Raw genomic sequence first — 27,400 nt, 5'->3', positions numbered from 1 at the left:
CTGATCACAAGCAATTTAAAATACTGGAATATGAAGAGGAGCTCATTCTAATAAACACAGCTGCAAAAGGTCATATTAGCTTTGGTTTCATTTGCTTTGAATTTATTGCTATGTAATAAATATTAGAAACAGGCAATGTATGTCTTCATAGTTTTTTGTACATTGGAAACAATACACAGTTTTTGTACCTAATAGATATTTGAATATTTGATTTGGCTGATATTATTTTGGCTGGTATTTGAGCAAATTGCTTTATTTTTTACTTGCTGGCTGATTTAAGTGAAAATTAAATTTTCTGTCTAAAGTGATCTTAGTTCTTTCTCACTAAAGTTAGTGATAATGGGGAAATCACCCAATCCTGTTGCAAATTTTGTGCTAAACTTCCAAGTAAAGGCAGCTTTGACATTGGGTATAGTTCTGTAAAGCTTAATTCTTGTGAGATGCTCTTGTAAAGAGAGTCAGTGCTTTTCACTGGAAAAATTTTGCATTTCAAGATGCTTGGCAGGGCAGGCAGGAATACTTTCAAAACAGTTGCTGTGAGTTAATGATGGCAGGCAGCTCAGCCCCACACAGCTGCTTGCTCAACACCTGCCCCCTCCCATCCTTACCTTCCCAGTGGGATGGGTAAAGGAACCATGAGAGCAAAGATGAGAAGACTGGGGGGTTGAGATAAAGATAGTTTAACAGGTAAAACAAACCTGCCCATGCAAGCAAAGCAACAAAGGAATTCATTCAACAGTTCCCAAGGTCAGGAAGGTGTTCAGCTATTTCCAGGAAAGCTGGAATTCACGAGAAACAGTTGCTTGGAAAGACAAGTTCTTTTACTCCAGATGTCCTTCTTTCATCCTTCCCCAGAGCATTTATTGCTAAGCATTGTGTTGTATGGTCTGGGGTATCCCTTTGGTCAGGTGAGGTCAGCTGTTGCCCCTGTGTCCCCTCCCAGTTTGTTGTGTGCCTCCAGCCTGATGGAGCAGCATGAGAAACAGAGAAGGCCTTGAGTTTGTGTCAGTGCTACTCAGGAACAGCTAAAAGATGCCTGTGTTATCAACACAGCTTTCATTAGTGCTATCCAGGCTGCTGTGAGGAAAGGTAGGTTCATCCCAGCTATGCGCAATACATCCATGTAAGCCTGAGCCCAGCTAAATAATATTTGCTTACTAGTTCTTTTCATTCTTTGTGATGAGTTTCATTTTTCCCAGATGAAATCAATGGTTGTGATTCTAAAAAGATCAACTTATGAGAACTTATTTATTCCAGTTATTCCATACTTATTTATGGAAATTAAAAGAAAAGATGCCCCCACTCAGAGTGTGGATATAACTTCTCCATTTCCATTTGCAAACCAGGCAGTTGAAAATGAGTCAACAGCATTCTTTCCATACTATATGAACATAAATTCTATTCACTGAAATCTACCTCCTCTTCTGCTGTTGCAGTAATGTACTGGAGCAGTCTTTGCCATTCCTTGCAGTTAAACTGTTGGAAAATAAATGCTAGAAATACATCTTCATGCACATTCTTTTAAATTATTTATGGAATTCTAATACCAGAAGATGGGCATGTCTAAAAACACGCTACAATCAACAAACCAGTGCTAGACCAGTAACAGATTTTAATTTTGATTTCTTTCCTCACTCCTTTTTGTTGCCAGAAACTCCTCTGAAAATTATTTTTTTTTTACTTAACTTGAAAACAGAATGAAAATTTGCAGCTAAGCCCTTACTAAGAAAGAGAATAATAAGCAACTAAGATTTTGATGGTAAAATAAATAAATATGTCAATTCTTCCCTCACAAGTTATTTTTAAGTAAGTTTATTGAATAAAACTTCATTATTTATGCAATAAGAGAGAATAAATTCTGATTTATCTTTCCTGTTTACAAGAAGAAATTTCATGGCTCAATATTTTTGTAATTATCACCAAATTTCACTTGCCAGTCAAGGTTCTTGTGGTGTACCCCATATCTGCTACTGTGTTGATCTAAACAACTTTTCTTCCTCCAAAGCTGCTATTCTTTAGCACCTAAGAACCCAGAATACTAAAAGAGAGCTAGTAAAATTATTATGATTTCCCTTATTTTCTTGTATGTATTTCTAATTTTGTTTTTCTGCCAAATTTCCTTTTTCTCTGTCAGTTCTCTTGGGTTTGTTATTATCTCTTCTTTATTATGCACTGTAAATAAAAGAGGATCTGCAGTCTTGGTGGAACAAGAGCAGCTCTTTCATCCTGTCCTATCCAGTCTCAAAATAAAATATTCTGAATCACATCCAATCTCAAAGAATTCTGACTGCACCTTTTCGCAGTCCAACTGGTGATGATTAACTGTGCTTTATCAGTATATGACCACCATAGCCAAATTCTTTTCATATCCTGTATCTGCAGGTCATGTCTCTACAGCTAATAATTTCATCTATCTTCAGTACCTCCAGGAAATTTCCTTTTCAGGATAGACAGCTGCAATGGATAGATAGTGATTTCTCTGTATGGGGAAAAATTACTGTATTTCATCTCCTCCAGAAGTACAGAAGAAGCTCACGAATTTCTGATGGCTAGCAGGAAAACATGCTTTGGATAAAACATTTCACTCTGCAGAATAGTAGTGTTTCCAATTTCAGGCACTTTGCATGACTTAAATTTTGGGACCTTCTTAGTTCCATTTCTTTGTGGAGGATTTCCTTGTTCTTCTCTTTCCTTCCCTTTTCTAGTACTAGGAATATTGGAGGGAACAGAATAATGAAAAACACACCAAGTCTTAAAAGACATTATGTCAGCATATTTTACAAGCTGCACAAAGGCTGCACTTGTAGGTTTGCATAGTGGTTATGAACTCTAAAATTGCACTTTTAGAAGGAAGAGGTCCTTCATGTAGTGGCCTTCTCTGTGTAAGGATTGTTTCCTCTCCATAATATTTCAAAAATTTTCCACATAGGTCAAGAATTATAGTTGTATCAATTTTCCAGGCTCTCATTAAAACCAGGTGTTATCTGTTTGCATACTTTGCTCTAAAAAGCTGAATGTATCTCACAATATTCTTTTCCACATTAAGATAGTTTCTAACATGGGCTTGGGATCAAATTTTATTCTCACACATTTAGCAGATCAGACAGTTAATGTAACAGGGAAAAGAATTTTTATTTTATTTAATCATTAAAATGGCATTTTTAGAGGTAAGTACATAAAACTTTGTCTACTAGTTACAGAATAATTTTAGGTATAAACTAATTTTACACTGCTTTGACCTAGGCCACTAATGGAGTGGTCTTTAAATTGAATTACTTCAGGGGGTTATTTTATACTCTTTTTCATAAATCCCTAAGACAGGAAGGTGTATTTAAATTCTATAATTCAGATGTTCACAGAGCATTTTATTTCTATATAGAGATAATGAAAATATTCAGAAAGTTATCAAACCTTGTAATCTGTTACAAAAATAGAACAGTGGTAAGAGCTTGCCTTTCCTTGAATGTTATCTAAATTGATTAAAGTCATTATTCAGGAAGTTTAAATGCTGGCAACTGCTTTTTTCCCCCAGTGGATTAGGTTCCAACTCAAGATGGCCACAGAACTGTTTAGAGCATATCTTGGATGTATTCTAATAATATTGTATAAATATCTAAGGTGACTCCCAAGAATGCTGTTGACTGTACTGTCTGATCTGCCATCAAGATCTGATGCTTACTGTGGGGTAGCTGAACTTTGATGTATTTTAATTAAGTCTCCTCTGACCATTCTTTATGGGGGTTTAGCTTGTTATCCTGCTCCATGAATGGGAATATGCAGAGCTGAGTCAAAGGAAAAAAATGAGGTCACTTTTTAGAATCAGAATTGTTGAAAATGGGAATATATTGTTTTCCATCTAATGCCCTTTTTTTTTTTTTTATATATATAAGGAAAAAATGAGGCACTCAGAATCTCACCACTTATTTATAGCTTTGTTCTTAATGTGTGGGAATAGCAACTTGAAAGATAGGTGTGAATGTTTGCTGAAATTTCACATTTACAGCTGTTAATAAAGAAGGATAATGTTGTAGGTGACTCCTTCCAAGGGGAATTGAGGGCCCTGTATACCAACTGGATCCATCCCACAGAGAAGTCTTTTGCCTCCCCGGGATCCAGATAAGAGAAATGATTAAGAGACTCCCTAGACTCTGATTATTACCCACTTCTGGTTGTCCAGGTCAGCAGTGACAAGAAGTTCTAGGGCAATCAAAAAGGACTTCAGGGCACTGGGATGACTAGTTGAAGGGACAAGAACTGAGGTGGTTTTCCTCAATCCCTTTGGTAGCAGGGAAGAATCCTGAAAGGTACAGGAGAGCACACCTGATCAATACATGGCTTAAAGGTTATTGTTGTTGGCCTTTTTGGTCATGAGGTGGTTTATACAGCACCAGCCCTCTTAGAGAAAGATGGACTTCATTTGTCTAAAAGGGGGAAATGTTTGCAGTTTGCAGGAGTGTTGATCCTTTGGAGGGCAGGAAGGTTTAGCAGAGGCACCTGGAGATGCTGGAGCAATGGACCAAGGCCAGAGTTGGAGCACAGGTCTGATGAGGAGCAGCTGAGAGAGCTGCAGTGGTTTAGCCTGGACAAAGAAGGCTCAGTTTGATCTCTCAAAATACCTGAAAGGAGATTGCAGCCATGTGAGGGTCTGTCTCTTCTCCCAGGCAACCAGTGACAGGACAAGAGAAAATAGTCTCAGGCTGAGCCAGGGGAGGTTCAGGTTGGACATCAGGAAGAATTTTTGCACCAGAAGGATGGTCAGGGGTGAATACGCTGCCTGGGGAAGTGCTGGAGTCACCATTCCTGGAAGTGTTCAAGTTCCAAGCACTACATGCTATGGTTTAGCTGAAGTGGTGGTGTTTGGTCGAAGTGTTGCCTATAATCAGAAGAAAAGCTTTTAAAACAATGTTAAAGTGCTAATGTAAAGAGCAGTTCTTTAATTAAAGCCTTCAGGCTTTAATTAAAGCACGAATACAGCTATGCAGGCACAAATACAGCTATGCAGGCAAGCAATATAGGATTTCTACAATTTTTATAAGGTTAATTAATTAGTCTATCAGGTACACCCAATAGGACAACAGTTGCCCTGGTGACCTACCCTTGGGCACCTTGGAGTATCTCCAGGGGGTTCTTTTTTGTCTCTCAAATGTTAGTGCAAAACAAGATGTCCTTGTTAGAAATTCTTTTCTTGACAGTAAGGTTAAACAGAATTTCAAGAGTGTAACGTAATATATTAGAGAGAGTTAGCTACTGTTCTAAAGTATGAAAAATGGTATGAAAGTTCTAGGAACTCTAAAACTATATATTAAAAATCTACAAAGCTACAGCTATCTCTCTAGCTATAAATGAAAAAGCTAAAAATCTTTTGGCATCAAAAGGTTGGACTTGATCATGCAGGTCTTTCCTAACCTTAATGATTCTGTGTGCATGAATAAGAAGATCCACCTCTGAGAATTCTCATTACAAGTTACACTATTCTGCACCTAAATTACATGAAAAACATATTTAAATGTAGTTTTCCATTATCAAGTTAAATTTATATGGAGATTTATATCTGGTTATTTCATACAAGTTTGTTTGAAATTAAAAGCAGCCAAATAGTTTTAGCTTTTAGATTTATTATATTCGCTTGTTACACATCACTGCCTTGTCTTGATAAGTAAAGGGAAATTGCTTAGTGCTTCTCTTTTCCTGTTAATAAATTCTCTTCTATAGTTTTGATTTAACATATTGTCTTGCTAAAAAGAGGTCATGAAACAACTTGAAACAACAAGAGATTTTGAAACAACTCACTATACTAATTTCAAAGTTGTATTTTTTTATTTGAAGGCTGAAATTAAGATTCCATTTTTGCATTGTATTTCACTATGAAGACACAGGTTTAATTACCCTGAATTTCTCCTACTGTCCTGGCAGAACATATCCAAAGGATGTAAGCTCATGGGGAAACTGATTCCAAAAGTTACCAGTGTTACCAGGGAAGGAGAATCAGTGCTTGTGATTCTCAATATAGACCAATACCAATACCATAGCTGACTGGGCCTCCTAACCTATGTGCAGCATATGTCAAACAGCCTGTCTGTGTCTGCAAGGATAGTTGCCATCCCTTGAAATAACATATGCCAAACCATGAAATTTTATCTTGCATTGGCATAAACACCAGAGGCTTAGTCAATATATTGGTTTCAGCTAGGGAATATGAATTTTCTGAGTTCTGAGCTATATCAATAGACTTTCATAGTCCAGGTGGGGCTGTAGGCAAGTCCTTGCCACTTTTTCAGCCTGGAACTTTGTTAAGCAGGTTGAATTGACATGTTGTCTGCTGGTGAATAAGCCATTGTGGCTTGTTCAGCAGCAGACTTTCATCAGTTTGGATGCACTACTTTAACACCACTGAAAATTCATAGATAGTGCATCATGGATAAAAGGTAGCATCTGATTCTTGTTTATACATGTTTGAGAAACAGCAGTTTCCAGTGATGATGTATTTTAATTTGCCATATGTGTGAAAAGTTGAATTAGCATATTCATCACCCAGCCCAGAAGCAGCACTGTGATTACTTTCCCAGGCAGTTCATAAATTGTGCAATTCCAGCAGTCAGCTCTGTCTCCCAAAGACAGCTCTGCATCCTCCCACAGCAAAGTGAATGTGAGGACTTGATCAGGACTTTAAAACAAATATGACTTTGGTGTTCTCTAAAAACTGAAGGAAATGAGCATCTACAATTCCTCCTAGCTTTAGCAATAGCCTGTCCTGTGTGATGAAGATTAGAGGTCAGGCTCTGCTCTGGGACTATGCTCTTCTTCTGGATCCTGCATAGCCTAGATAATAACTGTGGTCTTTTTTGTGTGCAAACCATCAGAAGTTATATTGTGGTCATTACCATTTTCTTCTCTTAGGGGATTAAATGATGGAGCAGAATCCTGTAACTACTCTCTTGCCTGTCAACCCTATTAATAGGGTGACACCTAGCAAATGGGTTTGAAATTGCTGGAAACATGTTCACTGGGCAGGATTCATCAAGGGGCTATCCCATCAAGCAAAGAACTGGGCAAAGAGTTACTACAGCATTTTCATGTCAGATGTGCACTTATTTAAAGTAATTTTGTTTTGTTTTTAATTGATGTTGGGATTAGTGGGCAACAATCAAAGTATTTGCTGCTCTGACAGATAAGGTATCTGTTAATTTCAGCAGTGTCCAAATGAATGCCAAGATATTGAGAGCCTCTTTTTCCCCTGTACTCTTGCCTCTATTCTTATTGCCACATATGTCTCAAAGGAAGCATCATGCTGTATTGGGTAGACTTGCACGATGCATTTTGGTTTAGGTCAAGGCCACTGAATTTGAAAGATTAGACTACATAAGGTTAGTTCATGTAACTCCAGGAAATTGTAGAGCAGAGGGAATCAGTGATTTAACACCTCAATACATTACACCTTCCACACTGGTTACAGCCTGAAAGAAAATGGTGTCCATGCTCCAGTCCATGGGAAAAAAACAAAGTCCAGTGAGGGTGGATGAAATAAATGGGCAGGAGATCTTTCTCCTTTTTAATGCCTTTATTAAAGAGATTCAGCTCAGGTGGAGAGAAATCGGCGGCGTGGGTGCAAGCCGTCGCACCTTAAACAAAAATAGATAACTTTTTATTCATAACAGTGGAGGATTGAGAAATCCATTTCAAAGGCACGTTCATGCCTCAGGTTAAACCCTCAGCATAGGCACATCCACAGTACTCTTGGTATTCTTGGACTCCATAGGGAGTTGTAATGTGATTTTCCTGTGACAGAATTTGTTATGGTAACAGATACTGTCATAAAAGAAGATGAGTATTTGAGACATGTAGAATAACACAAGAGGAAATATTGGCCAAATACTGCAGATAGCTTAGTTTGAGGAAAAAAACCCAAAAAATCCCAAAACAAGCAATGAAACAAAAATTAAATAACAATTATTAAAATGCCTAGCTTTCATTAACATAGGGAGAAAATTACCTCTTCATTAACACTCCTTGATTATTTTTTTTCTTTATGTGCTGAGTAGAGAAGTAAAAAGTTAACATAGTATTGAAACAGAAAGAAAATAAGACTTTAACGAGGGTTTTATCAAAAGGTTAGTAAACTCTCACCCACCTCAATATCCCAGTTTTGCAGTGCATTGCTTTTCAGTGCTCATTCTCTATGAATCCTTACAGTTATATTTCATTAACATTGAAATGAATAATAAAAAAAAATTAAAAAAAGGAATTGAAACATGTTTCAAATACTGCAAGAAGTCATTGCATTCAAGTGTCATTGCAAGGTTTGATGCAACTTATTTGTTGTATTGTGTTGTCATGTGTTGTTCAATAGTATTTGAAAAGGAAAATTAAAGAAGACATTGAATTTACTAAGCCTTTATTTTAAGTGGTTGTTCATAAAGTTTCACAAGTAAAGTTTCAGGGACCAGCGTAGACATACTTTATATGCTGAGTTTAAACATAGGAGCAAAATGGGCCCTTTTTGGGACTTAAAATTGTATAGATTTCAGCAGGTTTATTGCAGTAAAAAGAACAGCAGCTTTCCACCAATAAAACAATGCGTTAGCTCAGATAGTGACATACCTGGCACAAAATCGTGTCTGCTGTCACATTTATGATAACAGAATGTGGACAGCAAATTAACTTGGCGAGTCAGTGGGTAGTCAGCAATACTGGTTAGGATAAGGTGATCAACCTATACTGTAGTTGGGTGAAGAGAGGAAAACAAAAAGATCCCAACCAATTCATTTTGATAACAGGTATTATTTCACTTATATTACTATAATAAAATGAAATAAATAATGAATCTTGGAACTCCAGACATAGTTTATCTTTTCTTTTACAATTTTCAGTAGATTTGGATTTTTGTTTGTTTTGATTGGTTGGTTTGTTTTTTTGTCTTAATTGTAGAGTTTTGCCCATTATTTATTTGGTCAGTACTTGGCAAAATGAAGTTGCTATATGTTGGGAGACATTATTTGGGATTTCCTTTTGTTAGTACATGGATTACACCTTTCCAGATTAGAAAAGAAATTGCTGAAGAATATGCTGTTGTTAATTCATTCAGTTGTTAATGGTAGGTGCCTCCCTGAACCTTTAGGAACTGTCAGTACTGCTGTGCTTTTATTTTTAATTTATTTCTGTAAGTATTTTTACTACCTAAGTGGTAGTTTAGTACTCACAATTGCAGTTTTCTTTTAAAATTTTTAATCTTTCTAAACTCAGTATCATTGTCGCGTCTCATTAGACAGTTTTAATGCCATGTACTGAATGAAGAAATGTTAACCAGTGCACTTTTCATCAGCTGGTAGTGTAAAACAGACAGAACAACAGAGCCTCTTGAATGAGATTTCTCATGCCTGTCTTTCTTACTATGAATTTGTGCTATCTTTTTATTCATTTTATTGAGACCTTCAAGATGAAGTGACCTACCACTGTTTATTTTGGTAACATTGCCCTTTTCCATCCCTCTTTGCTTTTGATTTTTCTGGTGATCCTCTTTGTCCCTAGCTGCCACTATCCTTGTGTTTACCCCAACACCAATTCTAAACAGAAACTTGTCTACTGGTGTTTTACAGCTTCCCATGGAGTTTTAGGACTATTCAGTCTCACTGCTTATGCTATGGTTAACCTTGACTGATTATTTTTTTATTTTTCAGGAAACTGAAGCAGCAGTGCAGGCTAAACAGCCGAATGTGGAAGAGGTTTTGTCTAAAGGGTGTCATTTATACAAGGAAAAACCAGCTACTCATCCAGTAAAGGTAATGAAGCAACCTTTAGCAATATCCATTGCTGTGTAATAGGTTAAGCTTCCCCTGTTGTACACTTGTCCTTGATGTGCTCTGCTTAAAATCAATAAAAGAACCTGGCAAATGGCATTTGTTCTATTCTGTGATGGCATAGCCAGCAAAAATGTAATGCTTCCAGCTAAAAAACTTATGCATATTGTGATGGGAATATTGTTTATGACATTAAGGTTGTTTTACTCATTCACACTGAAAGTAAATATAATTTTTGTTGCGTAATTAATGGCAACATATAACTTGTTTTTAAACTCCTTTACTTTAAATTTCACTATCAGAAATTTTGTCAAATTAAAAAACATAGCAAATTTTCTAGAAAAGTTGAGAGTTAAGTTATAAACAGAGTGCTTTCATTTTTTGTTTCACTTTGAAGGAAAGAACAAATGGCAACATAGAACTTTCTCACTCAACTTCTCTGCCAAATTTCATCTAGAATTACTGACTTGATTATGTTTTGAAGCAGAGGGCACATTGTTTGGAAGACTATGCCTCCCAGCACTTCTCTTTTAGAAAAATGTACTGTAGAATCCTTTTATTTAGCTTACAAATCAGTTATAAGGGGATATTTTATATGCTTTTCCTAAAGACTGTGAGGGCCTTCATTGAGACTAGAGTGTCATTTTCTATCCTGTGGAATCTTGAGGTCAACAGCAAGCATCCTCCCGTGTCTGGTTCAGCTGCTTTTCAAGAAGGAGACCAAACTAGTGAGGTCGATACCATACAGCCAGAGCTTGGTATTATAACTGCTAATTAAGTATCTGTAAACATAATGATTAAGAGTTCCCAGAAACAGTGATAGTGACTTATTGATTACACTAAGTATCTATTGCAATTGCTTCTAACTGGGCCAAGATAGTAAACTTTGTATTTAGAGCTTTTCAAAATGCACAGCACTCCAAAACCACAATTGGCAGAAAAAGGGTTTCTTCATAAATATAAGATGTCTGTAGGTGATCTCAGCAGTGAATTTCTTGGTTTTCTGTCTCTCTTTAGTCACTATAGTTGGAGTATTATTTTTCTACATTTACAAAATTTCCTTTGAATTACTTGTAAATCCCACCAGCAGATCTCCATTCACAGGAACTCATGAATGAACTGATACCGACTTTAGAAATTAATACATGTTTAAGAATGATTCGGTTTCTTGTCTTCTTTTCTGAACAGAAATGCTTAAGAGTTAATATCCCCTTTGGTACATGTGCATTTTTAATGATCAATTCTCCTAAACATGATAAAATGCTAGAAGAGGTAAACTCAAGGTGACTTGAGTAGGTAGAAGGCTCTGTTGGGTGTTTTCCTTGGCTAATAAACCCCTATTTTTGTTGGGAACTGAAATGTCATCTGCACACTGAATGGACAGTGGAACAAGAATCATTCCCCATTAACTGCATTTACTCATTTTGTATGACTTCAGCTGCAGTCTTTGGGGATCTTATTCCACATTTTAACAAGCAGAGTACTCAAAACAACAGAAAGTTAGAGGTCTTGGCTTTCTAGATTTTTTAATTGCATATGAAGAATTGCACAGTGAATGCTGGCATTGTCAAGAGCGAGGGCTAGTACTTGTTTTACGTAAGAATGACAGAAGTATAAATTAGGTTGAAATTATTCTGTTTAGATGGAAATTCTGACACAGAAGTGTACTCTGTATTTCAAGTGTTCGCATCAGAGACTGAAACTTGCCAATTTTTATCATATTTACTGGAAAAAGATGACTCTTTAAAGATTATAATGTTCCTTGAGTTGTAGTTTTGACAATGATATTATGATATTATCTGTGAGGACATTAGTAACTTGTGGAGTAGTGCATATTTAATTTTTAGTCCCTCTTTGATTACATTTTACTTGTTTCTTTACATTCTGTAGTTCATTTAATTGTGCAACCTGTAAAGTTAATTTCTGGTTCAGTGTCTGTCTAGTGCAATATGTCATAAAACAGTGGTTATATGCTGTCAGGACTGTTGAATTGCTTTCTTAATGCCATAGGTAGGATTCCTTAAGTCATCATTCTTCCTGACTTACTTTCAACACAATCTGCTATTTATATGTTTCAACACAAACTTTTTGATTAACATAAAAATAATTTTCTACACAAAAGGTATTTTGTGGAAGCAAAAATAATTTTTACTCAGATTAAGATGGTATGAGAAAGATATTAGCAAGTTTTCAAAACTAAGGACTCAAGATTTTAGAAAATTCTTTAATTAGAGCTGCTCTAGTGTCCTTGGTTTAGACTGAACCCAGCTTAATTCAGTTCAGGATATGGACATCCCTCACAGTGCAAGCAGCAATTCAATACTTAGAGCCATAGTTCTTATTTAGTGTGTGGCACAGAATAAAAAAAAAAAAAGATAAAATTACATGTGCTCTTTAAAAGCATTAATTACTTGTCTAGCATTGCTTGACAAATTTGTAGATTATTTAGTTCTCTGGGACAGCTTTGCTTTTTTCCCTCCATTATTTCTTTAATTCACCACAAATCTTCCCATTCTTTTCAATAAATGAAGTAGAGGTCCTATTGACTTATTCTCACCACAGCCTTTCCTGTGCTCAAAAGAGGTATGTGCCAGAAAATTAGAGATATCCCTGCAATTTATGTGCATTTTATCTGAAATAATGTTCATAGTTAAAATTATTCTGGCATTTCCTAATGCTTAGCTGCTTATCTTTGCAACCTTTATAATATGTTCTCATTATTGTATTTTGAATGCAAATTAAATCCCATGGATTTATATTGACACATACTTAATCTTATCTCATAGTTATGTCACTGAAATAAGTATATTTTCACACCTTCACTAAGCATACTAAAATAGAATTTTGCAACACAAGTCTGTAAAAACATTTTTTGTTGGCAAATGAAATCCTTGTATATGCTGATTCAAGAGTCAAGAATGGGATGAGATGTGTGATCCTTTAAGCACTAGCACTTTAATAATCAGACCTATTCACTTTTATAAAATGGATTTCATGCTTTTGAAATGCATTTCTATAAAGCTTTTGAAGGTGAGGGAGAGAGAGGTTACTGCTGGTGTCAGTGGCAATAGAAAGGATGTGAGCCCCAGTCTCATGATTAACAGCACTTAATCAGAACAGTTTATTCAGGAAAGGATTTCTGTGCCAGTGGAAGAGCTGTGGTTCCCTTGCCACAGCATTCAATTTGTCTTTTACTCTGGTGGGTGAGAAGTAGCGAGGAATTTATTTTCATTGTTCTCAGTCTTGCATTTAAAAGACTACATTTCTCTCTCAAATATTCATACCTAATTTTGGTGCTGTCAGGAAGATTAGTCCACATAAGGGTGTTAACATCACTTAAATTGCACCAGTGCTGACATTTAAAGAAAATCTGTAAATTGTGTGCTAAGTGCAACATATTTGGATGTTCATGCTTGTCACCAGAGCTCTAGAGTTGCAATTACAGCAAAATTGTTGTGCTCAAAGAAGTTAGCATTTTAATGCATGCCTGTTAATTTATGCCAGATGCAAGATCAAACTGTAATTTTGATAGAAGGGTTTAGAACTGGTTGCTCTCTTATTAGTAGTGTAGCTGTTGCCCTGGACAACCACTCTAACGTGTCTGGTGGGCATGTTTTATATTTGGTTGCTGGCAAGAAATCTCAAGCCCATATATGTAAGAATGATTAAGTAGCTACTCATGACAAGGATCAATATTAGAATCAGGGAATAGAGCCCAACTCCTGGCCCTGCATGGGATAGCCCCAGAATTACCGCAGTGCCTGAGAGTGTTGTCCAAACACTTCTTGAACTCAGACTGGCTTGGAACTGTGACTACTTCCCTGGGGAGCCTGGTCTAATACCCAAGCACCCTCTGGGTGAAAACTCTTTTCCTGATATCTAAACCTTTCCCACTGCCTCACAGTCTGTGTGTGTGTGTGGGTACAAACATACTTCAATTTAGTGAGCATTGTTCTCCATCCCTCTCCTACTGACCTCTGTCAGCTTAGACTCTAGGTAATCAAAGTACCTTTCTTAATAGGCATCCTGTTTCTGTCACGGCTGGATTCTGATTTCAACTATGTATCTAATTGTGGATTGAAGCCACAGAATGCTAAAAAGCATTCCTGAGCTGCATCAGTACTCTGTGCCCCTTTTTGTAGCCGAGAATCATGGATCCACTTAAAGAGAAATGCTGTCTTCATTCTAAGAGTTTAGACGTGTCAGCATAGAATTAGCAGTGCTTCAGCCTTCTTTACAGTCTTTAAAGCAAGTAAAAAATAGAGGTAGAAATAACATTTTCAAATCTAAATGCCTCTCAGGGTTATCTGAGGCCTGATGTTATTCACACTCCGGACTTTCCTGCAGGTTTTGTTTACTGCACAGGACTGTGTGCTCACACACTGAAGTTTATGGAACCCTGAAGACTCCAAAGACTTTTTTTCTTTTAATTTAATGGGCAGGATTCTGTATTTGATGTTAGAAGTTGCAGAGGTTTTATTGAAAAGCTTTTTGAAATACATAAGTAACTTTTCTATTATAATTTTAAAAATTCTCATCTCATGTTCACAGTGCCCAAAAGCCAAGCCTCTCAGGCTGGGGGGCTGTCCCTGGCAGGGTAGGGTCAGGGTCAGGACCAGACCTTGTGAGGGCAATCAAACACAGCCCGGGGGGCTGGGCAGGGCCAAGGGAATGGGCTGAGGTTGGTCCAGGAAGTCACTCTGTGGTCAGGGTCAGGCACCTGTGCTGGCTCTAAGTTGGCTCTGAGCTTCAGCAGCCAAAGTTTGTAAAGATACTTTTAGGGCCCTGACACCAGGAAACTCTTTTGTAGCACAGCTGGAAAGGATTTTACTTGTCCTCTCCCCCATTTGTGAAAATTCATTGTTGTATCTTTCTGTTTTGCATTTTTTTTTTTTAAATTCAGGTGATCCACCAGATGAAAAAAAAACAAAAACAAAAACAAAAACACTTCTTTTATTTTACATTTGTTTACATTGCATTTACATTTGTTTACATTATAAATCCCTGTTGGATGGGGCCCTGAGAAAGCTGATCTATTGGATGGCATCCCTTCCCAAGGTGGGAGGGGAGTTGGAGCTAGACAATCTTTAAGGTCCCTTCCAACCCAAGCCATTCTGTGATTCTGTAATGCATTAATTTATGTATCATAAATTTAATATTTTGTTATCTTCTATTCTAGAAAAAATTAGAAGACTTGAATGCTGACTGGAAGACAATACAACACTTAATTCAACAACTAAAGGAAAAGCCAGCATTAGCAGCCTTTGGCCAACTATCTTCAGGTGTCTGTAAGTGCTTCAGTATATGTATTTTTTAAAATTAATTACAAATCACACAGTTAAAGTTAAAATGGCTATAGACTGTCTAAATTAATTCTGCATCCTTAAAAATGCTACTGTGGCGTTCAAGTTGGTTTTTATCATTGCCTTTCTATTTTATGCAATGTATCCCAGAAGACAAATTAGATTATGATTTGATGAAAAGGTTGCAGAATGCTTTTCAAATTATTACTGTTTCAAAGTAATTTTTCTTTCATTCCATGAGGAGGTGAGATTTTGACTTTTTGCATATACTAATGGAGGAAATGCTACAAAGGGAGACAAATTGTTTAAATTAAAAGATAATAATGTTATAGGTCAAGTACCTGTAGATTGGTCACAGAATGAAATTCTGAAATTATTACTACTGATGGGGCATAATGTCAGACTGTTTCAAAACAAAGCTTGTCTATTAACAGAAAAAGTCACATGACAACATGACAGGAAGAATTCTGCAGTTAAACACTAAGTCTTTGATTTATGTTTCTTTGTCTCTTGCATTCATGAATACACAACAAGACATCTGATCTCTGTTTCATTTAAATTATTTTGACAATATTTATGTTGGATTACTCTCATATCTCTTTGTGTCTTCTTGCTTCCTACAAGGATTACAAACTCTTCTTTCTTTTTCCTTGATAAATGGATTTTATTTCCAGTGCCTTCCTTTAAAATGTAGTGATAAGCATGGGTGAAAAATAAATGCTTAATGGAAGCACTGTGCTCAATCTGAGTTTCTAAAGTCTCTAATATTCTTTACTTGATATTGCACCATTTCACTTGCTTGAATGAAGAATGTTGCCTATACAATGTGGAAAGCTGCTCATCGTATGTGGGAGCAGAAATAAATCTGTCCCCCCAACCTCTGCTAGATTGCCTGTAACTCAGGTTGTGATACAGCTGCAGTAATCAATTGGAATTGGATTACATGTGGGTTGTTGGTTCCTCTTGTTTTTAACATGTTCTAGGGGGTAGCATACAATAAAAGCTTAAACCGGAGAATTCTCAACCTTCTAATAGTGGTCCTCCAGGACAGCAAAGAAGAAAACTCGTTTTTTCAGAGAAGTACACAATTGCTCCGTAGAGAGAGGATCCAGAAATTTCAGTACCAGAAGACAGAATCACAGAACCACAGAATTTCTAGGTTGGAAGAGACCTTTAAGATCATCGAGTCCAACCCATGTTCTAACAGTCCAGCTCCTGCCCAAATAGCACGTATGAGGAAAGGAGTTGTCTTGCTCGTGACATGTTGAATCTTACTAAAAAGAGCCTATTATTTGAGTTTACTCCCTCAGAGCTGCTGTGGTTCCAGTGGCAATTATTTCAACTTTCTAAAAAGATCGAAATATCACTACTGTATTTTTAAACAAATAGTACAACAGCATTCTTGCTTTGCATGATTTTGTTCCAAGGCATTCTACAGGAATTCATGTAATGGCATGGGGGAATGAAGGAGATGTGTAATCATTTTTTGCTGTGCCAAACTTGCTGTGTCAGTTTTCTCTGTGAACAGGTTATGTCAGGTTCCAGAAGGAAAGAGTATTGGCACGTTGTGACTTTGCTGTTACAAAAGAAATTATAATAATGGAAGAAGAGTGAGAACACAGAGTAGTAATGCGGTATATTTTTATATTACCTCATCTCTAGCCGAAGAATTACAAAATTACTCACCTTAATGCAAGACGTAGTCTCCGACTGCTAACGTTTCTGAGACTCAGCAGATGGAATTGTACATGCAGAAAATGAAAGCCCTGGTGTTCTGTAAAGGATTAAGCAGGAAGTAAGATTGATTTCCCTTCTATAGAAACGAGCACTTAAAATTTGAACCTGTGCTTATAACACTATTTCATAATTTTTCTTTATTTGAATCAGTTTACTGTGATCACCTCATTATAGGTGTATTGACATAGAACTGTAGAGTTCAAAAGGAACCCAGGGAGACATCTATTCCTTTAGCTCAAAGCACAGTCGATTAGTGCAGGTTGCTCAGGGTCATGTCCAGCCAGGTTTTTAATATCTCCAAGGATAGAGACTCTACAACCTCTCTGGGCAACTTTTTCCAGTGTTGAGCAACTGTGACAGTAAAAAACGTTTCTTCTTCTATTCAATTAGAATTTCTAGCATTTCAGTTTTTGAACGGTGCTTCTCATCCTGTCTCTGGGCTTCACTGAAGACAGTCTGGATGTGTCTTTACTCCTCCAATCAGGTATCTAAACACATGGATATGATCCCCCTCAGCCTTTTATTCTCCAGGCCAAGAGAGCAGTTTTCTACATAGATAGGAAACGATATCTGCTGCTAAGGTATTTTTATAATTTATTTAAAAGAATGGGAGGAAAGGAGGGAAGAAATTTAATGTCATGGGTCTAATAGTTCTGTGGTATAAGTTCTGCAGTTATTTTAACCACTCATATTATAGATATTTTTATGGCTTTATTTACGCTGTGCTGCTGACTCTTTTGAACCACAGGGACTCAAACTGGTTATGGGAGAGCTAGCTTTAACCAAGTCTCCCAACAGCTAAACAATCTCATTAAAGGTCATTTGTAAAGAAAGATGCACAAAGTTGTTTTGGAAGGTTGTGTGAAGCAGTGTCAGTATCTCCTGTTGACAGTTATTCACTTCCTGATCCTATAGGGACTTTAGGGACATCAGGATTGAATAATGTTGACGTGTGTATTTGAGACCAGGGAATGAAGATGTAACTGGCTCATCTCTAGTGCCCTGTCAGGTATCATTTGGTCTGGTCTGGTTACAGGAACCCAGACAGAGAATCTTAATAAATTCCATCTGGTGGCTGTTACAGAGGTAAGGCTCCCTGGTTATAATTGTTTCTAGGTCTGCACATTATAGTTTCTTAGGCAGAAGAAGTATTAAAAAATAGGTTTTCATATTCTACCAGTCCAGTGTGCCCTCAGGCATGAGGAACAAGTATTACTTCTCCAGCTCAAAGAATGTACTTAGCTGAAGGGTATGCCTAAAACCTTAGCAAAGATTGACTTCCAAGATAAGATGAATCAGGAAGGAAATCACACTTGCTATCTGTACTTGACAGGATAACGTGAAATGGTGTGAATGTCTCTATCCAAATACCTTGATGCATTGCTTAGCCAGCAGTTTGGAAAACATTTTAAACAGAGAGGAAAGCAGTTCTGGAATGTGCTTTTCCAGGAGGGAGAGTTTTTAATAGCATCATTAGCATTCATATGACTTCTTTTACTTCTTTTGTACTGAAGTGCTGTCACTGTATTTATCTACTAAGCTAGGTGAAGGTACACACTGCTTTGTAAACCCCTCTGAATGCATTCTGGGGTAGGAGGTACTCCTGACTTGTCCTGGAGGAAAATATTTTCCATATTTTGTCTTCATTCCAGTAAGATGCTAGGGGAAAATTCTGGCCACTTTTATTTAGAGCTACCTTGAAAATACAATTTCTTTAAATTGATGTGTATTTATTTTCAGTTATGCTGTACTTGAAGTTTGTGAAATTTTAACTACAAATGAATCCACCTGAAAATACTCTGTCAACTAATTTTACGTTTTCCATATTCATCTAATAAAACTGTGAGTGATACATTATCTTAATACTCTTGCAGTTTAACTTATTCAGTGGACTGTTTTTTGTGTACAAGCAATTTATTTTTTTCTCTTGACTGCTTACAGAAGTTTTTGTCCCTTTTTTGTCTTTTTTTTTTTTGTATGAAATGCCTAATCAAGTGAAACAGAACAACGTGCAACTGTGAAATGAATAAAAGAGTGACAATTATAATCAACTACAATGGTGAAATTTCTTCTGAAATTAGGTAGAATTTGTCCCTTTGAACTTTAAAATTTATCAGTCTTATTTTGGAGCATCGTTTGTAGGATGTCTGAAAAAAAGATAAAGATTAAAAAATGATTGGTTGTGTTTAACAGATTTTAGCAGGGTTACATTTGACAGAAAGGCTTTAGATGCATTGGTAGGTGTTGTACACTTACTACAAATAATTAGAGGAAAGCTAATTCTGCATCACCGGAGCTCACCATCAGCACTCACCATCAGCTTTAGATATCTTTCTTTAAATGCCTACAATCAATGCTCTTCTGTGCTTTCAGTTTAACTTGCTTTAGGAGTAGGAGTTAGACTGCAGACACAGAACCAAAGACTGGGCTTCCCTGTACTGGGGAACAAGACTTTTCAGGATTTAGAATGGGTAAGGAAGAATGGGACAGGAGTGAGGGATCATGCTGAGTCCATTAGACTCGGGCTGTAATGTGAATGCTGTGAGCTGCAGGTAAGTTCACCAGCAGCAATGGTGGTGGAGAGACTCATCACTTATTAGCCCATATATTCAACTGGGTACAGGAAAAATATTCACAGCAGTCAGTCACCTCCAGAGTCTATAATACCTTGAGTCTTGAAGTTTGAATTAAAACAGTGACATTTGGTGATACAGTGACATTCCCCAGTGAATCTGGGGAAAGCAGTGATAACAGAATTTCATTTGCTTATCCTTTGGTATTTTACTTGCAAGAGTATAGTATGTCTCCTTCTGTTTGGGAAATATAGTTTGGTTTTTATTTCTCTGTGAAGCAAATCCCCACCAGGACCAGGCATGTTGTTATGTTCCAGGCTTGTAAGATCACATATACAACAGTTCTTGAAAAATATCAGTTGCTCTGTGTATGCACCTCTGTGGCTTAATGCAGCTGGAATTCACACTCACTGCTTGCAGTATGTAACATAAGAAACAGCTACTGGTGCTGCTAAAAATATACCATTCATGAGTTTGTAGGTTTCTGAGGAAAGTTAGCACTAAACAAAAGCATGTACGTGAAAATACATACCTTGATAAAATAACTTAAGGTTTAAAACTTAAAATCCACTTATCTCGGAAGCTGAAAGTGCTTCTGTAGTGCTAGTGCGTGTATTGTATGCATCTAGAATTTTCTTTTGCTTTCAAAATGCATAGTTGAGCTTTTTATTATTCCATACTGGTTATTCCTAAGATAGGGGAATGTACAGATGGACATAGCAGTATCCTGCGTTATGAAGTCTGCCCTGTTAAATCTCTGACATGATATTTAGTTTAATGTTTTCAGTGGGAATGAAGGATTCTTTGTTTAGGAAATTATAACCATTGAAATATATTCATTTCCATGGACTTGAGAGCTGGATTGTATACTGTTCCTCTGCCTCTGAAAACACACAAACCATTTGTGTTTAAGAGATAATCAGGAGACAATGACGAAAATGTAAGAAACAAAATGACAGCAACTAGCTTTGGGCAAAAAAATGCACAATAGATACACTTTCACATATTTCAGAGCTAATGTGCTCTGAAGCAGTCATTGTTTATATATTATGCTCACTGTTTGAGTGAACACATATGCTGTAGTGCAGCACTGTTTGTCAGAATTTCCAAAAGCTAGTCTTATGCACCTTGTGCACCTGAGAATATTACAATATGTGTGTTCAAAGGGCAAATAAAAAACTAATGTAAAATCAGATCTCTGAGTGTCTATATTGTTTATAGCAGCTGGCATAGTATAATTGGGACAAAGAATACTGAAAATAATTATTTGAGAAAGACTGAAGAATCCATGGATGTGTGCATCTACAATGTTTTCAATACTAATGGACATTTGTGTTGATATTAAATGTTGATATTAAACTTTTGTTGCACATAGTCTTCACTATTTAAAGGATGTTTGCTGTCACCTATTAAAAAGATTTCATGAGGGATATGGTAGATAACTTAATTTTCTAGAACCATTCTCCAGGGAGTTGAACAGGTCAAAATCCACAGCATGCAGCTGTTGGGGTAAGCAGTTCTTGTGAACCATTTTGGTTCACTTTGGTTATAGGACACCAGTAAAGAAGATCACTCTCATGAGCTGTAGTAGAGAGAAATACTATTTCCAATAATGATCATGTGTCTAGAACCATATAGTTTCTGATACTTGTGCATGTTGATTCTGAAGTAAATGTCTACTTTTAATATTAGCTATAATTTGGTTTAACACTATAAAAAGTTTTACAAAGGTAAAATGCAAGAGGGAAATTGAATATGTAAAAATGCAGTAGGGAAGTATCACAGAGAACACCTTGACCTCTTAAAACATTACAGACCAGTAACAGTAGACTCCTCCTTTAGTCAGGTGGCCTAACAAAGGTTGCTCATGCTTGTATAAGTGAATTAGTAAAGGAGCAGATTACTGTCTTTACCTTTTTTTTTTTTTTTTTGATGGAGGAATAAATAATGGTTTATATAAATAATTTTAGTAGATTTGGGTTTGAGTAATTTCACTTTACAGACTCATGTAATGAAGAGGTTCAGAGATGCCAGCCTGAGATGGCCCTATTATGGGTAAATTGCCATATATCTGTTTTCCCCTTATATTCAGGAAAGAAGTGTCTAATGATTCAATTTGATTTCCATTAAGAAGCTTTTTTACTTCTCACATATGTGACACATACAGCAAATAATATGGCACAAAACTGAATCTGTTACCACTTGATTTGAGATTTTTCAAGGTCAGGACCCAGTTTCACAAGCAGTTCTATTTTTCAATACAGCTGACATCAGACACAAGCTGAAGACAAACTTGTCTAATAAAGCTTTCAGATTCAATTTTCTCTCTGCATATAGCTTCAGGAATCTCTGGAGGTCATTCACAGCATGTGCTGTAACACCAACAGGGAGAAGTAATGAAAAGCATCTATATAAAAAGCTGACACTCTGCCTTCCAAACTGCATGAATAAAAACATAATAAGCAAGTTTAGAAACACAAATCTCTGTTATTCTCAGAATTTCTATTTTGATCTTTATAACATATCTTGACTTGAGGATTTGCTTCTCGTTTTTCTGACAGGTGAAAAATATATGCAAAATATACTTAAGCCACAAATGCCCAATTTGAACAAAACCAAAGGTTACACCTTTATATTTAATGTCCTGTTTCAGGGATCTGGCAGTAGGTTCCCCTTTGAAAGATCTGCAATAAACAGGTGTGACAGTGCAGTTTACAAAAGGAATGTGAAATTCTACTTGTTTTTTTCAGGGCTCAGCTGATTAAATATAACTTACTCTGGGTTACAAAGAATTTTTGTTGTACTGATACCTATGATGAAACATAAATCAGAAAGTCAAGACAGGAGTTGGCTGCTTTGCTGTTATTAAAGACAATATGGAGCCAAGGTCTAATTTTTCTATTCTGTAACAAGTTGTTGAAGCACAGCTGTCAAAATTTATGATGTAAATAAGATTAATGCTATCATTAGTCTTTCAAATGACCACATTCACCTATTCAAATTTTAAAATACAATCTGGTATTTTCTTCTGAGGAGCAAGCTTTGTGGCTTGTTTTCTTTCATTTAATGTCATGATCAATAGTTAGTAGCATCAGGATATGCCAGATTTCTTTTGGTTAAATCCCATGAAATGTAAATGATAGCATACTGTAGAATTCTTCAGACTATTATTGATAACCTAGATCAGGTGAGAGCACAGAACTAAGTTACAGTTATGTTTGGACTTTTTCATATGGCTCCAATAAATTTGGTAACAGAATCCAGTGTTGGTGATTTTTAAAATATCTGGAAACTATAATTTTTTAAAACACAGAATCAAAAATTTAGACTAGTTTATTCTGGAAGATATGGAAAAAGGGAGTAGAGTTCCTAGCAAAAGGGTATCCATAATAAAATGGTAGTTTATGCCCTTTTTCAGTTTTTCTGCCTAAGTTCCTAGCTTTCCATCTTTAAATCACTTTTTAATAGTGTTTTAAACCTACTTTCTCTTTCCCTCTCTCTCTCTCCCTCTCTCTCTCTCTCTCTCTCTCTCACTTACTTTTGTCACAATAACTCAAATTACTGTGATATTTGAGTATCCAGATACCATCAGCCTGCAAATTGCAGTAATCTCTCTATTCTGTCTCTTTTTGTATCGTAATTAGGCCTATTGACAATTACATTGTGTGAAAATCTCCTTCATTTGCTAGAATAGTAGAAAAGAACTGGTCATTCTGCACACAATCCTCTTGACCTGTCTGTTCTTTGTTGACTTGTCTCTTTAAAAGAGCAAAGCAAGCCATCTTTTCCTTGTGAAGGGAGCAGTGCTCAGGGACATCCTGGTCATGCTCTACCTGAGTCTTTGACAGCCTTCCTCACATTTCTGTTGTGACTGGGACTACCTCAGAGGTGGGTCTGCTCTAGAGAGAAACAGCCAGCCAAGGAGTATGAGCAGAGTGGAGGCTACAGGGAATGAGGAGCAAAGCTCATAATTGCTTCTAGGGTTCCTGTCCTTGTCAGAGGACATGAGATGATGACAGAAGGACTTGCTCCTTGAACCATAAAAGGCTTAAATGAGGAAAAGATGTCAAATGAAAACCTCTTATATTCCAGCTGTAAAATTCTTTAGTCTGATACATATGCAGTCTATCACTGAAATATCAGACTGCTGTCTTTGTGTCAGTTTGGAGCAGCAGGGGACGTGCAGTGGTGGAAATAGGCAAGAAGAGATGTGCATTACTGATGTTTTTTTTAACAGTAGATTGATGGGGGGACCACACTTAATTTCCCAAATACAATTCTTCATAGGGTGAAAGTAAAATGGAGGTTATTTTGACCTGGAAAGTAAGCATAATATGAGAAAACTTGACAGAGGTTTCACAAAGAAGTGCCTGGCAAGATATTTTTACAATTATGATGAAAAAACAGAAGGTGCTGGTAGTGATTTCAGTAATTCCTTTGTCAAACAAACTGACAGTGATGACGTTTCCTTTGAACAGCTGCTTTTTATCCTGTAAAATTTTCCACTTAAAGAATAAGGGTAGACTTGGACATTTTTGCATGAATTCTGTAATTTTGTTAAATTAGCTAATAACTGCATTCCAATTATTTTGCAGCTTCTTTGAATCTGTTATACTGATTATTTTTTTAACTACAAGGTACCTAGAATTCAACTGGCTTCTTGTTGTTTTGTATCTGTGTACAATTCTTTACACCCCTTTTCAGAGTTCCCCTTGGATAAAATAGCAATTTATGCCAGTTAAATCAATAAATAATCTTACAAAAATTAGAAGAGGTGATTTTTATGAGACTGTAAAAGTTGGAGCTGCTGGCAGTATGTTTTTTTTTTTTTCCTTATATCAAAGAATTAGCTGTGAAAAATCAGTTACATGTCAATAGCAGTACACTGGAAATTTAAATTGTTGTCATATAGATTGTCATCCCATTGAAGGGTGCATACTAAATCAAGGAACTTGTTACTTGTACTGACAAAAGGAATACTGAAAGGTGCTTACATCATTTCTGACAGATGTTGTCACAACATTCTTTATAAGGGAAGTATGTGACAGAATTTGATTTTACAGCACCACAACTTCTGTAGTACAAAACATTCGTTTTCATGAAACTCTTTGGTAGCAACTGCTCACTGGAGAAGACTCATCCTTTGGAAAAAGACAAATGCCTTGTGTAGTGGTATAAATAATACTGCTTTTTTAAAAGTGTATGAAAGGTTCTTGGGCTACCTTTCTTTCATTTGTGTCTGCTTAATTCTCACACTCACTAAAAGGGATCCATTCATATCATAGCCTTTTGCTTTTCAATTTTTAGTGGCCCCATCAATCATGCTGAACTTTGCCTAAGGAAAGGTTCTTGGAGAATGCCATGACAATGCTATATTACTAAAAGGAGACTGAACTTTAGAGCAGTTTATCTTTCAGAAAGGTTTGAATGGAACAATAGGTCCAAGCAGATTAATGCTACCTCTGTTTACAGATATATATTACAGTCTTCAGTTGGTTTTGTACTACTTGTCCCTGGTTGAGTCACAGTCTAATTAGAAGCAAATGCTGCAGATTTAATGTTATTTCCATCACATGTAGAGCAGTCAATTGAATTCTTTATTTATACACTGTGCCAGGATTATTTCTATGTATTATCTTCTTAGTTGCTTCCTTCCCAAAGAATTCTCAGTTATTACACTATTTCCAGTTTGGTTTTTAGAGAGTGTTTGGGAACATAGCTGTACAGGACCACAGAAAGACTGACTGGAAGGGACCTCTGGAGGTAATCTAGTCCAACCCCCTACTCAGGCAGGATAACCTAGAGGAGGCTATCCAGGATGATGTTTCTGTAGCTTTTGAGTATTTCCATGAGTGGAGATACAGCAAACTCTCTGGTTCAACCCATTGCAGGACTCACTCAAAGAGCATTTCCTGATATTCAGGGGGAACCTCCTGTGTTTCAGTTGTGCCCATTTTCACTGGTGGGCACTGCTGGAAAGAGCCTGGCTCCACCTTCTGTGCACCCTCCCTTCAGATATTGGTACGTGATCATGAGGTCTCCCCCGAGTCTTCTCTTTTCTAAGCTGAACAATTCCTACTCTCTCAAGCTTTTCCTCATATAAGAGAGGTCTCGGTCCCTTAATCATCATTGTGGTCATTCACTGGTCTCTCTTCAGTAGCTCTATAGCTGTCTTGTGCTAGGGATCCAAGAACTGGATACAGTTTTCCAGGTGTTGAGCAGATGGGAAGGATCAGCTCTGTCCACATGTTGGCAATGATCCTCCTAGTGCAGCCCGTGATGCCGACAGCTCCATCACTTTCCCAGGGTTTGAGGTGAAGCCGTCATTCTCAGGGTCCTCCATATTATCTTTTCTGAAGAGAAAAGTGACATTTGTTTTCCTCCAGTCTTCAGAGACTTCCTTCTGCCGTGATCCATCGAAGTTTGTAAAAAGAATCCTTGTAATGATTGTTGCCAGATCTCCCAGCACTCCACAGGTGCATCCCATCAGAGCCCATGGATTTCTTTATATGTTCCTGGTTTGCTGAAGTATTCCCCAACCGGATTCTCTTCTACAAAGAGCAATTTTTTAAAACTCTAACTTCTGTACATGGAAATTACCTTGAAGTACCTCTTATGACCAAGGGAGCTGTTAACATTCCACTTCTAGGTATCTTGCATACACAGAAAGTATTTGCAGAAGCTCTTTCCAGCATCAGGTCACAGTGTGAACTTTTTGCTACATGCACTAATTTAACCTCACTCTAAGGTTTTATTTACATTATGATGCACAAAAGTCAACTTATGTGGTTTATATCACTAAAGTTCTTAGTGTTTGCTAGACTCCACCTATTTTCTGTGTTCTTATTCCTGTTGTAATTCAGTGTTTGTGACAGAAGAGGTTGTCTCTACATTGAGTGAAAGAGATATCAAAACATCTTGCCGTAGTGTTTGGAGGAATTTGGAAAAATGCATTGTACAACAAATGGCTTTGTCACACTCCCAGATATAAAAAGAAGGATGGCAAGAAAATTCTACCAGATCTATCCTATGACAAAGAAAGGTCTGAGAAAGCTGACATTTATCTTCCTACAAAATTTAAAGTTCTGATGCTGTTTAAAAATCTAGTAATAATAACAGTAACATTTTAGAAACCATAACTTTTGTAGTTATTTTTCAAATATAGCAGTACATATTCACTTGTAAATATTTTCCTTTTCTCCTAAGCATTTTAAGCTTGACTTTTTACTTTCTTTAGTTTCAACCCCTTCATCCCACTGCACAGACTATTTTAGATCTAAAATTTAATTAATAATCCCATAAACTATCAGCTTCTTTTCTTTTACCTTTAATAATTAAAATTATATATAATCCATAATGACTTGTTAAGAGTCATAAAGAACTTCTGGAATTAAAAGGTAGTCTAGGCACTTGTATTTTAAACTGATCACAGAAACACATAATATGAATGTTCCCTAAGTGTTCATGAAATTAGATATAAAACTTTTACCCATTTATAGTCTATAAAAATTGCTATGTATGAAATATACCTGATGCAGTTACCAAGTCTTTTTTTCTAGGAATTGTTTTTTACTACATATTAAAAGCTAAGAAAATCAATCATTGGTGTTGTATTAAAATAGAAAAGACTCACTTTGAAACATGATTTTTGTCTTTAAAAGCTGATTAAAATGTTAATAAAATGTTAACTTTGAGATACAATGCTCTAAGGATGCATATTTTCCACATATAGAGCTGTGGGTGGAATTTTGTCGGCAATAATTTTTGATCAACATAAAGATTTTATTTTGAGTTCAGACCACTAGAAAAAAAAAACAAAAAAACCCCCAAAAAAAACCCAAAACATTCCTTGCTTTCAAACTTCAAAGTTGGTGGGCTTCTTTTTTGAGGTAATAAATTAATATTATTCATAATATTTAATCAGAGCTCTGTTGGCCATATTATTTTCCTTTCAGATCGATCTCCTGTATGACCTGGAACACCTGGCAGGTAG

General features: G+C 36.5%; 1 protein-coding gene across 8 annotated transcripts in view; it reads left to right on the top strand.

Annotated features, from left to right (window-relative positions):
- DMD (dystrophin) overlaps positions 1-27,400 on the top strand; it is a 1,148,466-nt gene that overhangs the window by 794,513 nt on the left and 326,553 nt on the right. For all 8 annotated transcript variants that reach the window (XM_041472370.1, XM_041472371.1, XM_041472365.1 and 5 more), the window contains 2 exons: positions 9,675-9,776; positions 14,974-15,082. In XM_041472370.1, coding sequence (XP_041328304.1) covers positions 9,675-9,776; positions 14,974-15,082 — 211 coding nt within the window. The remainder of the gene's footprint in view (positions 1-9,674; positions 9,777-14,973; positions 15,083-27,400) is intronic.

This window comes from Pyrgilauda ruficollis, unplaced genomic scaffold (assembly GCF_017590135.1).
Source record: "Pyrgilauda ruficollis isolate IOZ18807 unplaced genomic scaffold, ASM1759013v1 scaffold29, whole genome shotgun sequence".
NCBI classification, from domain to species: Eukaryota; Metazoa; Chordata; class Aves; order Passeriformes; family Passeridae; genus Pyrgilauda; species Pyrgilauda ruficollis.
The sequence above is the reverse complement of the archived record's forward strand: the minus strand, read 5'-3'. Positions and strand labels throughout refer to the sequence as shown.